This window comes from Condylura cristata, unplaced genomic scaffold (genome assembly GCF_000260355.1).
Source record: "Condylura cristata isolate star-nosed mole 26May11 unplaced genomic scaffold, ConCri1.0 scaffold00028, whole genome shotgun sequence".
NCBI classification, from domain to species: Eukaryota; Metazoa; Chordata; class Mammalia; order Eulipotyphla; family Talpidae; genus Condylura; species Condylura cristata.
The window spans coordinates 2,987,585-3,000,077 of record NW_004567129.1 but is presented as its reverse complement, the minus strand read 5'-3'; the positions used below and the strand labels follow the sequence as shown (position 1 = coordinate 3,000,077).

The 12,493-nt window shown below is 56.0% G+C and overlaps 1 protein-coding gene across 1 annotated transcript in view; it reads left to right on the top strand.

The window, feature by feature from the left end:
• Nucleotides 1-12,493, top strand: part of LOC105853173 (zinc finger protein 423-like) — a 28,314-nt gene that overhangs the window by 3,226 nt on the left and 12,595 nt on the right. The window contains exon 3 of the mRNA XM_012730452.1: nucleotides 1,592-1,707. Within this exon, the coding sequence (XP_012585906.1) occupies nucleotides 1,592-1,707 (116 nt within the window). The remainder of the gene's footprint in view (nucleotides 1-1,591; nucleotides 1,708-12,493) is intronic.

The window sequence follows — 12,493 nt, the reverse complement described above, 5'->3', positions numbered from 1 at the left end:
AAGGTGGGAAGGCATCAGCGAGCGGAGATTCCTAAAAAGGGGAGAAGGAGAAAAAGGGGAAAAGGGGGCGAGGAAGACACGGGAGTCGGAGTTGGGTGCAAGTCTTCCTGCTCTGCCTTCAGCAGAGGTTTTTTATCATTAGGAGCAAGCAGTGAGATGACATCAGCACAGGAACTGGGCTGAGAGATTACAATCATCTTTTTTTTCTAAGAACAGTTTAGGGTCGTATTGCCCTTTAGCTGAGATATAACATTCCAAAATCAATCAAGGTTAAAAACAGGTACCTAGGTGCACAAAGTTTATGACTAATATTACTGTAGTGGAGATAACTAAGATAGAAGTCCCTAAACCTTATCTACTACTTCATGGGTTTTTGTTTTTCTGCCCGAGTCATCCTGGGAGACAGAAGAGGAAATTCCTTGCTAATCAAATCTCTGAATAGGAGACATAGGTGAATTTCTTTATCTAAAGACTACATAGTAGAATCCTGTGGACTGCTTTAAGGTGTAACAGGTAGAAAACTTGACTAGTTTAAAAACAGGCAACCTGGATGAATTTCCACATCTAAAGGCCAAACAATAGGAAGTTTGAGTAATTCTCCAGAAGCTGAATAGAAGGCTAGGTGAAGTAATAGAATGATAAGATTTGGGTTTTCCTCCATCTATCCGGCAGTGAGAGAGACTTTGCAGAAAAAGCCCTTTTGTGTTTATTTATCAGTCAGTAGTCAAGTCACTTGACTTCAGGGGAATTTCTCACCCTGGTGCAGTGCTTGCTTGTCAGGGCAGACAGGCCTTATGCGGCTGAGGCAATCCAATTATAAGCTGAAGTTGCTCAGAATATTTTGATATTATGATCATACAAAAAAGGGAGGTTATAACATAAGTTAGCGTGGAAAGTCTGATTTTTCAGAGCAATTCCCCTCCATCTGGACCGTGTCTGACGACAGAGGTTGCATAGCTTGTGTCACCACCCATCTGTTACCCTCACATTCCACGGGCTGGGTGGGGACTGGCACCAAGGGCCTCCAGCTGCCAGGCCCGCCGCCCCAAGACATGGGGCCGCGACAGCCTCAGATGGCCAGAGGAGCAGTAGCTGCTCATCCAGCGCCTTGGGGTGCCAGGCTGCTTCTAGCCCTGGCCTCAGTGCTGCCACCTGCGGGCAGTGGGCCTCTGTCCTGCCGCTGCACCCCAGGCCTGCACTGGATTGAAGGGGCCTGGCATAGGATGACATGAGAGTGACTCACTGGCCGTGTACATCAGGCCACCTTTTAAGCATTTTGCAAGTCTTGGCCTATGTGGTTCTCCCGCCACTCAGGGAACTACATGCTTTAACGATCCCCATTTTTTGGGTGAGGAGGTGAAGCCCAGAGAGGTTAAGTGACCTGTCTAGTACTGCACAGCCCTTAAGAGTTAGAGCCCAGTGTCACGGGCTCGAGTGCCCCCATGAGGTGCCAGTGTTGCTCCTGATGGCCCAGCCCTGGCCAGCTGTCTGTATCTCCGTGGTCCCCATTTGTGCGCGTCGCGGTGAGGCTGCCCCGGGGGCTGGGCTCGTGTCCCCAGAGCGTGGCCCTCACAGCCGTGTCTGTGTCCAGTCTTCGTCCAGGCCAACAAGTTGCAGCAGCACATCTTTGCCGTGCATGGGCAGGAGGACAAGATCTACGACTGTTCGCAGTGCCCACAGAAGTTCTTCTTCCAGACCGAGCTGCAGGTGAGTACCCTTGCCCGCCACATGGACCCCCGCGTGGGTCCTCCATGGCACGGGCGCTGGGGGTGAAGCCATGACGGAAGGTGAGTCTTGGACTCAGAACTGTCCGACTGGAAAAGCAGCATGTGGCTGTGTGTGGGTCTGGAGCCAGGGGTGTCTGCGGTTAGTGGCTCGGGCCTGGCCGCTCGGCGTCTGTGTGGCAGGGCTCTGGAGATTTAGGTTTGTGTGTTTCGTAGCAAATCTGTGTGGGCCCAGCGTTTCCACTTAGCCGAACCGGGGCAGGGCTCTGGGGACTTAGGCCCTGCCCTCTTGGGGCTTCCGTTTCCCTGCCCCATCATGACAAGCCACTGAACTTTGTATCTGTGGCCAGTGGCCATGTGGTCTTTGTGGCTGGTCCTGGCGTTATGTGCTGCTGGAAGCTGAGTCTGGGAGCCCCCAGCTATACCCAGAAAAGCCAGAAATAAAACACCAGTGAATGCCGGACTGGGCCCCAACTTGGAGTGAGGGCCGCCACATGCCCGGGGCCCGAGCCTGGTGTGACCTGAGCTGGGCACCGTGGCTGATCTGGATCGGCTTCCTCTGGCCCCGCTCCAGGGCCTGCAGCAGCTGAAGGGAGGCTGCTCTGTCCGTGCACCTGTGCCCCCTCCCCTCAGCGTCCTGCACAGCCTTCTCAGCTGCTACTGGTTTCTGAGGACCAGGTCAGGCTGCCTGCTCACACGCTGGTTTTATAGGAAATTTTGGGAGAACAAAAGAGCCAGATGCCCACCCCAGAAATACCACACACCCCCAGAACACGAACACTGGGCGTGGGCATCACTCACAAAGGGATGTTCCACATGCACGCACACACACTCGAAACACACAGGCGTGCCTTTCCATAGCATCACCACACACGGAAAATATCATACACAGACACAGCGCAACCCTGCACCTCCAAAGGCAGTGCCCCTCTCACGTGCACAGAAACTCCCCATCCCCCACGGCCGGGACTGCCGTCGGGACCCGGAGTGACGCCCTAGCAGCAAGTGCCGGGCGCCCTGCGTCCTTGGCCAGCGAGGAGGCCTGTGTTGCTGCCATTACGTAGGGACAGGCGCCATCCTGGGCTCTCAGGGCCACCTCTCCTTTCTCCCAAGGCAGGGAGAAGAGTGGGGTGCTGACTTGCACCCCAGTTCTTCCAGATTCTGCTGGGAACGGCACCCATCTCCTGCTCTCACATTTCTTGGCCAGAATAAGTCCCGTGCCATGCTCTGTGGCAACAGGGGTGAAGAAGTTTCCCACCCCCTGCCCCCCTGACTGTGCCTGGAAGCTGGGGGGAGCTGGCATTGGTCTCGCCCCTAAGGTCCGGAGTGTCCCCTGGGCTCTAGGGCAGCTGTGCCCGTGTGCAGGCCCTCAAGTGCTGGACCCGCTCTCTGCTGTGGCCCCACCAGGGACCAAGCAGAAGGCGTAGCCGAAACACAGGAGAGTCTTGAAGTCACTCTTGGGGATCAGGGTGGCCCTCTTCTGGGGGTGAAGGGGCACAGTGGTGACATGTCACAGGCAGACCCCTTCTCACCATGCTGCAATCTGTCCTGTCTGCACACCTGGCAGGGAAGGAAAACAGGAGCGTGGTGGAGTGGACAGGGGTCTCCCATGGTCAGGGCCCACGGGTGCAGGGTGGTGGGAGGAGCTGACCTCGGAGAGCACCCAGCAGTCTGGGAAAGCCTGTCCCTTCCTGTTCCCCGGCTGCCTTTCCAAGGGCCTTGTCTTGAGTGGCCTACATCACACTGATGTGGTCGATTACGGACCTGCTGGCACCTGCAAGGTGGTCACTGCTCCCCAACCCCACTCCACTCCCCCGTTGACCCGAAAACCCGACTGGCAGGGGACCCTCTTTTGGCCAAGAGGGATTAGTGAGGAGTGCCTGGGAGCCTCCTGACTGGATCCTGCCTCTGCGCCCAGCCCTCGCTGCAGCGTACCACCTCCCACCTGCCTCACCTGCCTGGCCCAGCTACCAAAATAGGCCCCAGGTCCCCAGACAACTGGAGCTTTTTATAGCCCATATGACAGGCCTCTTTCACACGCACTAGCACGTTTAAACTGTGATTTACTTAGACTTCGGACATGCTCGGCCCTTCTGAGTGCTCTTTCATTGTCCAGGGCACCACGAGAGGGTGACGTCCTCTCCTGGCCGTTAAGTTTTTCCCAGAGTTTTCCCAGCCTTGCCTCTCCGAGCCCCGTTGGCATCACTGTGCCAGAGGCTGGCCCCACAACCAGGCAGCCGCGGCTCCAAGCTCTTTGGCTCTGGCTACCCCGCCTGGGGCTGCAGGCTGTACCAGACGCCAGAGGGGTGGCGTGCGAGCCTGTGGTTTCCTGGGTCACCCCATCAACCTTGAAGGCAGATCTTCAAATGCCGAGAACCTCGCTAAATTATAGCTTTCACAATTCACTATTTTCTACAATTAATGATTTTAATTACAGGCCATTTAAATGTGTAAGTGTTGCAGCAAGGCCAAGTCTATGCAAATCATGGCGTTCGTTAAGTAACTTGAATAGCAATTTTCTGGGTTTTTGAGAGGAGGGTATTTTAGACGCTGAAGTTTTTGTCGTCATCACACTGAAGCTGGGGCTGGCAGGCAAGGGGTGTTATTTCCCTGGGGGCCTGGGTGGGGCAGCTCTTATGGGGCCTGGGCTGACTGTCTCCCATGGCCTGTGTCACTTGAGGGGGACTCAGGGAAGATGACATTCGGAAGCACGGTTGGCTGTGGGCTGGGAGGTCTTGAGAACTCGCAAGGCTTAGGACTGCGCCCTCGCCAGGACCAGATTCCCTGCTGTGCAGGTAGTAGGGAGAAGTGGAGTCAGATCTTGGCAGGCTCGATCTGTGTCAGAATCACAGGTCTGCCGCTGCAGCGAATGTTCTCTTCGGATGTCTTATCAGGAGCAGAGTTGCCAGGATGAGGGCTGTTCAAGTCATATTTGATTCTGAGTTCGCCAACTCTGACCAAAGACTGAGATTCATTTAAAGGACTTTGAACAAACTGGGGCAAATTTGTAACAGAGTGATGAGGGGCGAGAGACAGAACTGAGCTTTGCTCTTCACTCGTTCAAAGCATGGATGTGGACAACCCACTATGTGTCAGGGACTAGGGCCAGGAACTGACAAGACAGTGTGACTGAGACAGAGACCGCTTGTAGGACTGAAGGACTGACAGACACAGTCCAGTAGTGGCTGATGATGAAAGAAAAGAAAGCAAATGAATAGGATAGAGCCTGATTTGGCAGGGCCTGGGGGAATCAGGTGAGGTTGGGTACTCTTTGTAAGTGTGGTCAGGGAGGTGGCATTTGAACTGATGGAGAGTAGGTCAAAGGGAGCTGTGTGTGCAAAGGCCCTGTGGCTGCTGTAAGCTAGGTATGTTGGTGGATAACAGAAAGCATGGTGAGTCAGTGGTGTGAGGGGGCTGGCAGGTGGAGCCCAGGACACACAAGGTTTGTAGGACAATGAAGGTGTCTGGATTTGACCCCCTTTGTGAAGAGCAACCGAGCAGGGAAGAGACATGAACTGATTTGATTTAGGCCCTAATTCAAAATTCAATATTTAACTTTGAAAGCCACAGGCTAAAAGAAAACATTTGTAAATCACATATTGGATAAAGGATTTATATCCAGAACATACTTTTTTAAAACCTGAACTGAATAATGAGGGGAGAAATCAACTAAAAAAGGACCCCCAACATTTGATGCTTCCCCGAAAAAGAGGGATGCCCAGTGTCACTAGAGACATGCAAGCGAAACCTTCCGGGGAAGGCCACGCCACGCTCACCACATGGCTGAAATAGAAGCCAAAGCTGGACCCGGCTGTGGTGTGGAAGAGCAGGTGGGACATCGCGCTTTGCTGTGGAAGCGCGGAATGGCATGGCCGAGGGCCAGGATTGTGCCAGGGCCTCAGAAAATGCTTAATGTACGGCCTAGCGATGCTACTCCTGGGCATTCACCCAAGAGGACAGGACGCGTGTTCCCACGAACCCTCAGCAGGAGTGATGAGGCAGCTTTATAAATAACGGCCCCAAATCAGGAATCCCTAACTGTCCCTGATTGGTAGATGAGGGGTACTACCCAACAATAGAAAGCAGCCGCCAATGCAGCAACATGGAGAATTGCAAATGGCAAGTGAAAGAAGCCAGCCTCAGAAGGATCCATCCATGGTCTAAGAACGTGGCATTCTGGGAAAAGGCAAAAGCATTGGTGCAGAAGAGAATAGTGCTGACAGGGACTGGAGGTGTTGGGGGTGGGAGAAGAATTAGGGGAGAGTAAACCAAGTTCATGTAAACACACACACACACACAGGCATGCTCAGGCCGTGTTCAAGGCTTCGGGCAGCTGGCCTTCCAGGAGGTTGCAGGACTGTATATCCAAAAGGCCTGGGTGGCAGTGCGGTGGGTGGCCGTCCTCAGGCATTCTGAGCTCTGTCGGGGTGGGAGCATGTTCCAGTGGCCTCTGTTCTTCCATAGTAAAAAGAACCGTAGGGCGTGGATTTAGTTCCTGGTTTCTAACAGTCACAACTCAGATGTCGCTCTCTGGAGTTAGAGCAAGACCCAGCTTCAGATGCCAAGAGCAGGAAGCTTCTGTGTTTTGGGGGTCCTGTCTCAGGAACCAAGGGTCCCTTTGTCCAGGCTCTGCCTTCTGCCTCTTCCTGTGCCCCCTCCCTGCAGCCTGACCGTCTGTCTGGGCGCCGCAGGGGGAAGGTGGCTAGCTTCACCACCGCTCCTCTCATTTCTGCTGACCTGGATAAACCTCACACCTGGATATTTCAGCAAAGGAGATTTGGTTACACCCGGAGCCAGAAGGACCGTGACTGCAGGCTCCTGTGCAGCAGGCTCTGACCCTGGATCCGGCGATGGTTGAGCGCAGATCAGTGGCTCAGTCACTGTGGCCGGGCCCGGGGCACGCGGACTGGTAGAGACCAAGACGCACTGCGCAGGAAAGCAGTCTGTCTGGTGGAAGAAGTGTATGGTGGTGAGCTCTCCGTCAGGAAACGCAGCAGAGGGGAGGCGGAACAGTCTTTGCAGTAGCGTGTGTAAAAGCGGGTGTGCTCATCGTGCCTCCCCGCAGTGGTGTTTAAGGCCCTCAGCACAGAGGCTGGCGGAGCCTGGGAAATTTGCCACCTGTGGTTATTCTTAGCGCTCTTACTGTCAGCACTACTGGCGCCATGACCATCACTGTTCGCATATTGTTAGCATTAACCACCGCAGAGTCTGTGACTTTTTAGGGTTCCCCATTCACTTGGCATTTGCTGTGATTTTTATGGGGCGGGGCTCGTCGACCTGGGGCCAGGGCAGGCTGCAATGCAGCTGTCTGTGAATCCGCTGTGCCCACAGAACACTGGGCAGGGAGAGCCCCTCCTTGTCTTCCAGGGACCTCCCTGCATGCCATTCTTCCATCACCTGAGAAGACATGCAGGGCCTGGCCAGTTCCCAGCATGCCGGACCGGCCCCCCACATGGTGGACATGCTCCCCCGAATTGGACAAGAAATAGTCCTGTCAGCTCTCTGGGGATAGGCCCTGCTCACGTTTTCTGCGAATGGTCTCTGACGCCCCAGAGAAGTGGGTGTTCTTCTCCCCAGCCACAGATATGGAGGCTGAGACAGGAGAGGTGAATTCCCGGGTCATACATGAATGGCAAGGCCACACGCAAAGCCAGGTTGTCTTTGCTGCCACGGCAAACAGAAACCCTCCAAAGTTTAAGTGAATTGCCATTTATATGAGCTAATAGATTTAAATGAGGCCTGCAGTGCTGAACTATAAAAAGCCTTTGTGTCAGGGGACCCAGAAACTATTTTAGTAGTTGGGCCAAGCAGGTAGCACGAGTATCAGGAGCAGGAGATAGGAACCTGCTCACGCTGGGCCGGTGGAGAAGCCTGGCGCGGGCGCCTGCAGGCCTCACGCACAGCCAGCAAGGGAGCAAGTTCAGGCCCGGGCTGGGGACAGGAAGCACCAGGTGTGGGGACTGGGGTCTCACAGGCCTCCAGCCGGTGCTGCCCTCTGGCCCGCAGGGAGGGCGCAGAGGCCGAATCTTGGTCGGAGGGACGTCTGGGGGCCCTCATCCCATGCGGGGTGGGGCTGGGCAGGGGAGTGGGGGCCTGCTTCCGCCTGGAAGCCTCATCCCTCATTGACAAAGCTGGGGGCTACAGGAATCACGTCCTGAGTGGGGCCCGCAGCGGCAAAGCGGCCAGCCCGGCGTCGAGCGGGCGCTTTTAAAGGATTAGCTCACGCTGTTTGCTTGTGTGTGCCTAATCATGCCGCTTCCAGCTAAATGATTACAATTGATTAAAAGCAGAGCTAGGTATTCTAACAAGCAACCCGGAGCCTTCTGATGGGGCGAGCCGGGCCCTGCCAGGCAGGAGCCTGGTACCCAGCCAGGAGGAGGGGTCTGTGGGTTGGGTGTGGTCTGAGCTCAGACAGGACCTGCCTTCCCAGTCCTTGAGAGCCCTTGGGGTTGACTGTCCTCTCGTTCCATTTTCATTTAACAAACTCTAGCTGAGTCCCTAACACAGGTGCCATAAGGGGCCCCAGGACGCAGCTGTGAACAGGTAGGCGAGGTTCCTTGCGCAGAACTGACGGTCTGTGGGAGACACCCAGGCTGGGTCAGTAAGTACGCGAGCGGTGTCATTTCAGATTGTAGCGTTTCGAAGACAATACAACACATACTCTGTCGTGCTCAAGAAGGATGTGTGGGGGCGGGGGGCTGCGTGTGGTGTCGGGCAAGCAAGAGGGACAATGGAGGATGCCCAGTCAGATTGGGTGTCGAGGAGGGCTGATATTTCAGCAGACTCTGGAAGGTGGAGAAGGACTTGGTGGTTCCCTTTCGGGAAAGGGGACAGCCACTGGCATGGCTCAGAGGCATGGACAGATTTGGGGTGTTCAGGACCAGAGAAAAGGGCAGTGGAACTGGAGGCGTGAGGAGACGCACCGCTGCACTTCCTTGCTCCCTGCCAGCTGTCTGTCTCGCAGACTCGGTGGGTACTGGCCTGCGGCTCCTCCCGGCCGCTCAGGCTTCAGCACTCAGCTCAAGTGGCCCCGTGGCTCCTGCTCCAAGAAGCCCTCCCTGACCGCCCCCCCTTGGCGTCTGCCTGTCACTGTTACAGGTTGCAATGACCATGGCTACACCTGACTTCCTAACAGGTATGAGTTTGTGCAGGATGAAGACTCCCTGCACACCCAGCACTCATCCACGCACCCACCCACCCCCACATCCACCTCCATACCTTTTTTCTTGAACTCCTCGAAAGTAGGAAAAATAAAGAAAAGACAGCAAGGAAGGCAAAAGAAGCGGGAGACTTGTAACCCAGGTCCCCATTTTCAGAATCTCTGGTCCTGCTAAGATGGATAACCAAGAAGGCAGCTTCCTTTTCTCTTTGTGCTGCTGCTGCCAGATCCAGCCAGATAATTATAACTAATAATAATTAAAAATTAAAAGTGCTCTAGGCACATACTTAGCATTTGACTCTTTGGCTGAGCTTTCTGTGAGTAGCAGCGTCTTCTCCTTTCCTCTTGAAAGACAGCACAGCCCTGCACCCCTGCTTGAGAGCAGCTCCCCTCCCCAACCCACTGGACCTGGGGGCAGAAGGGTGACATGGAGGTGGCTCCCGGCAGGGAGCGGCTGTGGCTGGCATTGAGTCCTCCCCAGCTATTCTCCCCCCACCCATTGTTTCTATTACAAGCATTTGCACCCCAACCCTCAACTTCACTGTCTGTAAAATGGGTTAAGACCTACCCCTCTGGCTGTTCAAGAGCTCGCGAGTACAAGCCTTCAGCACATAGGCTTCCTGCAGACACTAGCAGCACACCTGGGGTCTGCTGGGTATGTCTCTGCCCTCCCCACCAGGGCAGGGCCCCAGGCCCACACATGCTGTTCACTGTGGTAAATGGCACGGCCATGCCATGCCCTGGTGTGGGAAGACAGCCTGCGGCAAATCCTGGCTCCCGACCTGGCTCTGTGACCTAGAGCTGGCAGTGACCCTCTGGGCCCCCGGAGATGGGGTTTACTAACAACCCATCCCTGATCGGGTGTTGGGGGACCAGGGCAGCAATGTCTGAAAAGCCTTCAGCTGCCGCCTTCGTGGTCATCATCATGACCAGGGCCTGGGTGCCTGTGGCTTCTTGATTCGCTCCCTCATTGACTCGTTCATTCAGTGTCTCTTGCAAGGATGTGCGTGGCGTGGCCCAGTTTTGGCTGACCACTGACTGTGTGCCAGGCGAGTGCAGGAGCTGAGTAGAGCTGTGCATACCACAGTCATACTACGCAAATGGCACCCATGGCCTTGCGCGTGGCAGAGCCCATAGCTGCCCCCTGGGGACATCATGGGAGGTGTGGGTGCCCCTTGCCCACGCTGTGCCTGGTCAGTGTCCATCTGTGTCTCTGGGCTTATTTACTCCCGGGTGGGGTAAGGCCTTTCCTGCTTACACGGAAGTAAGCAGGAAACATCGCTTCCTGCTGCCTGCACTGAGGCAGCTGAGCTTCCCAACCGGTTGTGGGTGGTGGTTTGAGCTCAGGGGACACTCACAGGAGGGGACTGACTGCTGTCCTCGGAGACCCAAGCCTCAGGTTGGACCACAGTCCTCGATATAGTGAAATCAAGAATGTGTTTCCTGAGCTTTCTGGGAGCCCGTCGCCGTCTCCTCACACGCACATGTTGGCTCTCAGGACCTGCCAGTGACCCCCGAGTGTGGCTGTGATCACCTTGTCACAGGTGGGTTAACTGAGCTCCCTTGGATCATACAGCTACCTGTGATAGGGCAACCTGACACTAGTGACGGTGTTCTTAGCCCCTGTGGCGATGGGCTTCTAGGAGACTCACAAATCCCAGAGGAGCCAAGACAGGCCCCTGGGTGCTGGGTGCACCCCTCCCTGGAGACAAGCGTTCTAGGGGGTAACTCCAAGGCTGCCCAGCCCGGGGCCTGTGGCCGTCTCACTCTGGCAGCCTGGGTGAGTGGCAGTTGCTCATGGTCACTGTGGAAAGGAGGCCAGCGCCTGGCTGTGTTCCGATGTCCTCAGGAGCCCCACGGCTCTGCCCGCCTGAGCGATGAAGTGTGTGGAGGCCCAGGTGGGGACGGGAGTGGAGGGGGGTCCCCAAGCCCAGCTCTGAGCAGAGACGGCACTTGGACTAGGCCTCGGGCTGCCCGTCTGCCCATCAGAGCCTGTCATTCATGCCCCAGGGCGGGGGGCCAACCAACTTTAGAGGGGCACTGTGCCATCTTGACAGATGGGCACGGGGGAGCTGCCAGGAGCCTCAAGCCGGCGGCCATTGTGTGTGCCCCAAGCCCAGCCCCTTGCAGGCTCCGTCCCAGCCGGGACCAAATGCCTTCAGTTTCTTAGAAACAATAATAATACAAGTAGCAGTGGGTGCCGTGTTGGTCCAAGGCTCCCAGAGGTCGGCACCTGTCAAAGCCCTGCCCTCCGCATTGACTTAGCAAAGAGCCCAACATACAGCAAGAGGGTGGCGAACTCAGAGTTGCTTCTGGCTGTCACTGTGGCTTGTGCTGCCTCTCCTGGAGGGTTTGCAGGGTGCAGGGTAATGCATGTGGGACCAGCTAATGTCTGAGGCTCTGGAACAGTGCCTGGCCCAGGAGGGCTGGTGGAGGGGGGCTCCTGGGGTTCCGGAAGGGGGTGGAGGGTGGAGTCGGCACGATGTCAATGCCCCACTTCCACCAACGGGACGCTCCCCGTCGCTCACACTCGGAAGTGGCAGAGCTGAGCCGAGCCTGGTCGGGAGCAGTAACAGCAAGTCTGGGGACGCTTTGCCTATGAAGCCCATGCAGCTCTTCTCCCCATTTTGCAGATGAGGTGGCCAGCTCCGGAGGTGAGCTTAGCCGGCCCTGGCATCCTGGAGGGCTCTCATAGATGAGCCCCCTTTGCGGAAAGGTGAGGCCTGCTTTGTCTCACCTCCGCCGTCTTCCCACTTGCTGGGAGCAGATCCGGCTGCCCCCCTGCAAGGATGCTGGGGTCTGGCACGGCCGGGGGTGCTGGGCCCCCACCGGCTGAGAGATGAGAACCGGGTGCTCTCGGCGGAAGCCTGGATTGCACGCTTTGGTCGAGCAGGAACAATTACTAATGACATTTAGAAAGAAATTAATGATGAGAAATGCAAGTTGGCATTTCAGGAGCGCCAGTCAGCAGCCGCGCGTCAGCACTCACAGGAGAGGGGGGCGGGCACAGAGGGGAGAGGGAGGAGATGGCAGAAATTAATTTTGCTGTGTCAATAATGAATGTGGCCCCACTCGCTCTGCTTCTGAAGTTTAGACAAATCAAACGTGGGCTGGCTGAGGCTTGCCCAGCGCTGCACTGAGGCTCTGTGACTGGGCCGAGGGCAGGGGACAGCTGCAGCTTGTGTCTCCCTTCAGGGCATCTGGGGGCAGTGGAGGGGGCCGGAGGCATCAGGGGGAGGCTGTGGTCGTAGGACCTGGCCGCCTGGGCTCAGCTCTCGGCACTGGCTGGGCATGGCTTAGCCGGCTGCCTCATCTCCCAAAGCTTGGCTGGTTCACCAGCAGGATGGGGGTGCTGGAGATGGAAAGATAATGGATGAAGAGCAGGTGACCCAGTCCGGGCACACAGTGGGTTCTCAAGAAATGATGACTGTTAGCATGTTTCGCTGACATAGTTCCAGAAGCACCTTTTAAACCTCCCGTACGTTGGAATAACCTCTTTCGTGTGTTATGGTTTCAGGGGTCCCTTTTCAGCTGTGGGATCCAGCACTTACACCATACCCGCTTTCGGGTCTTAGATGCAGTGTGGCTTTGGTAAGAAGTCAGTGGAGGG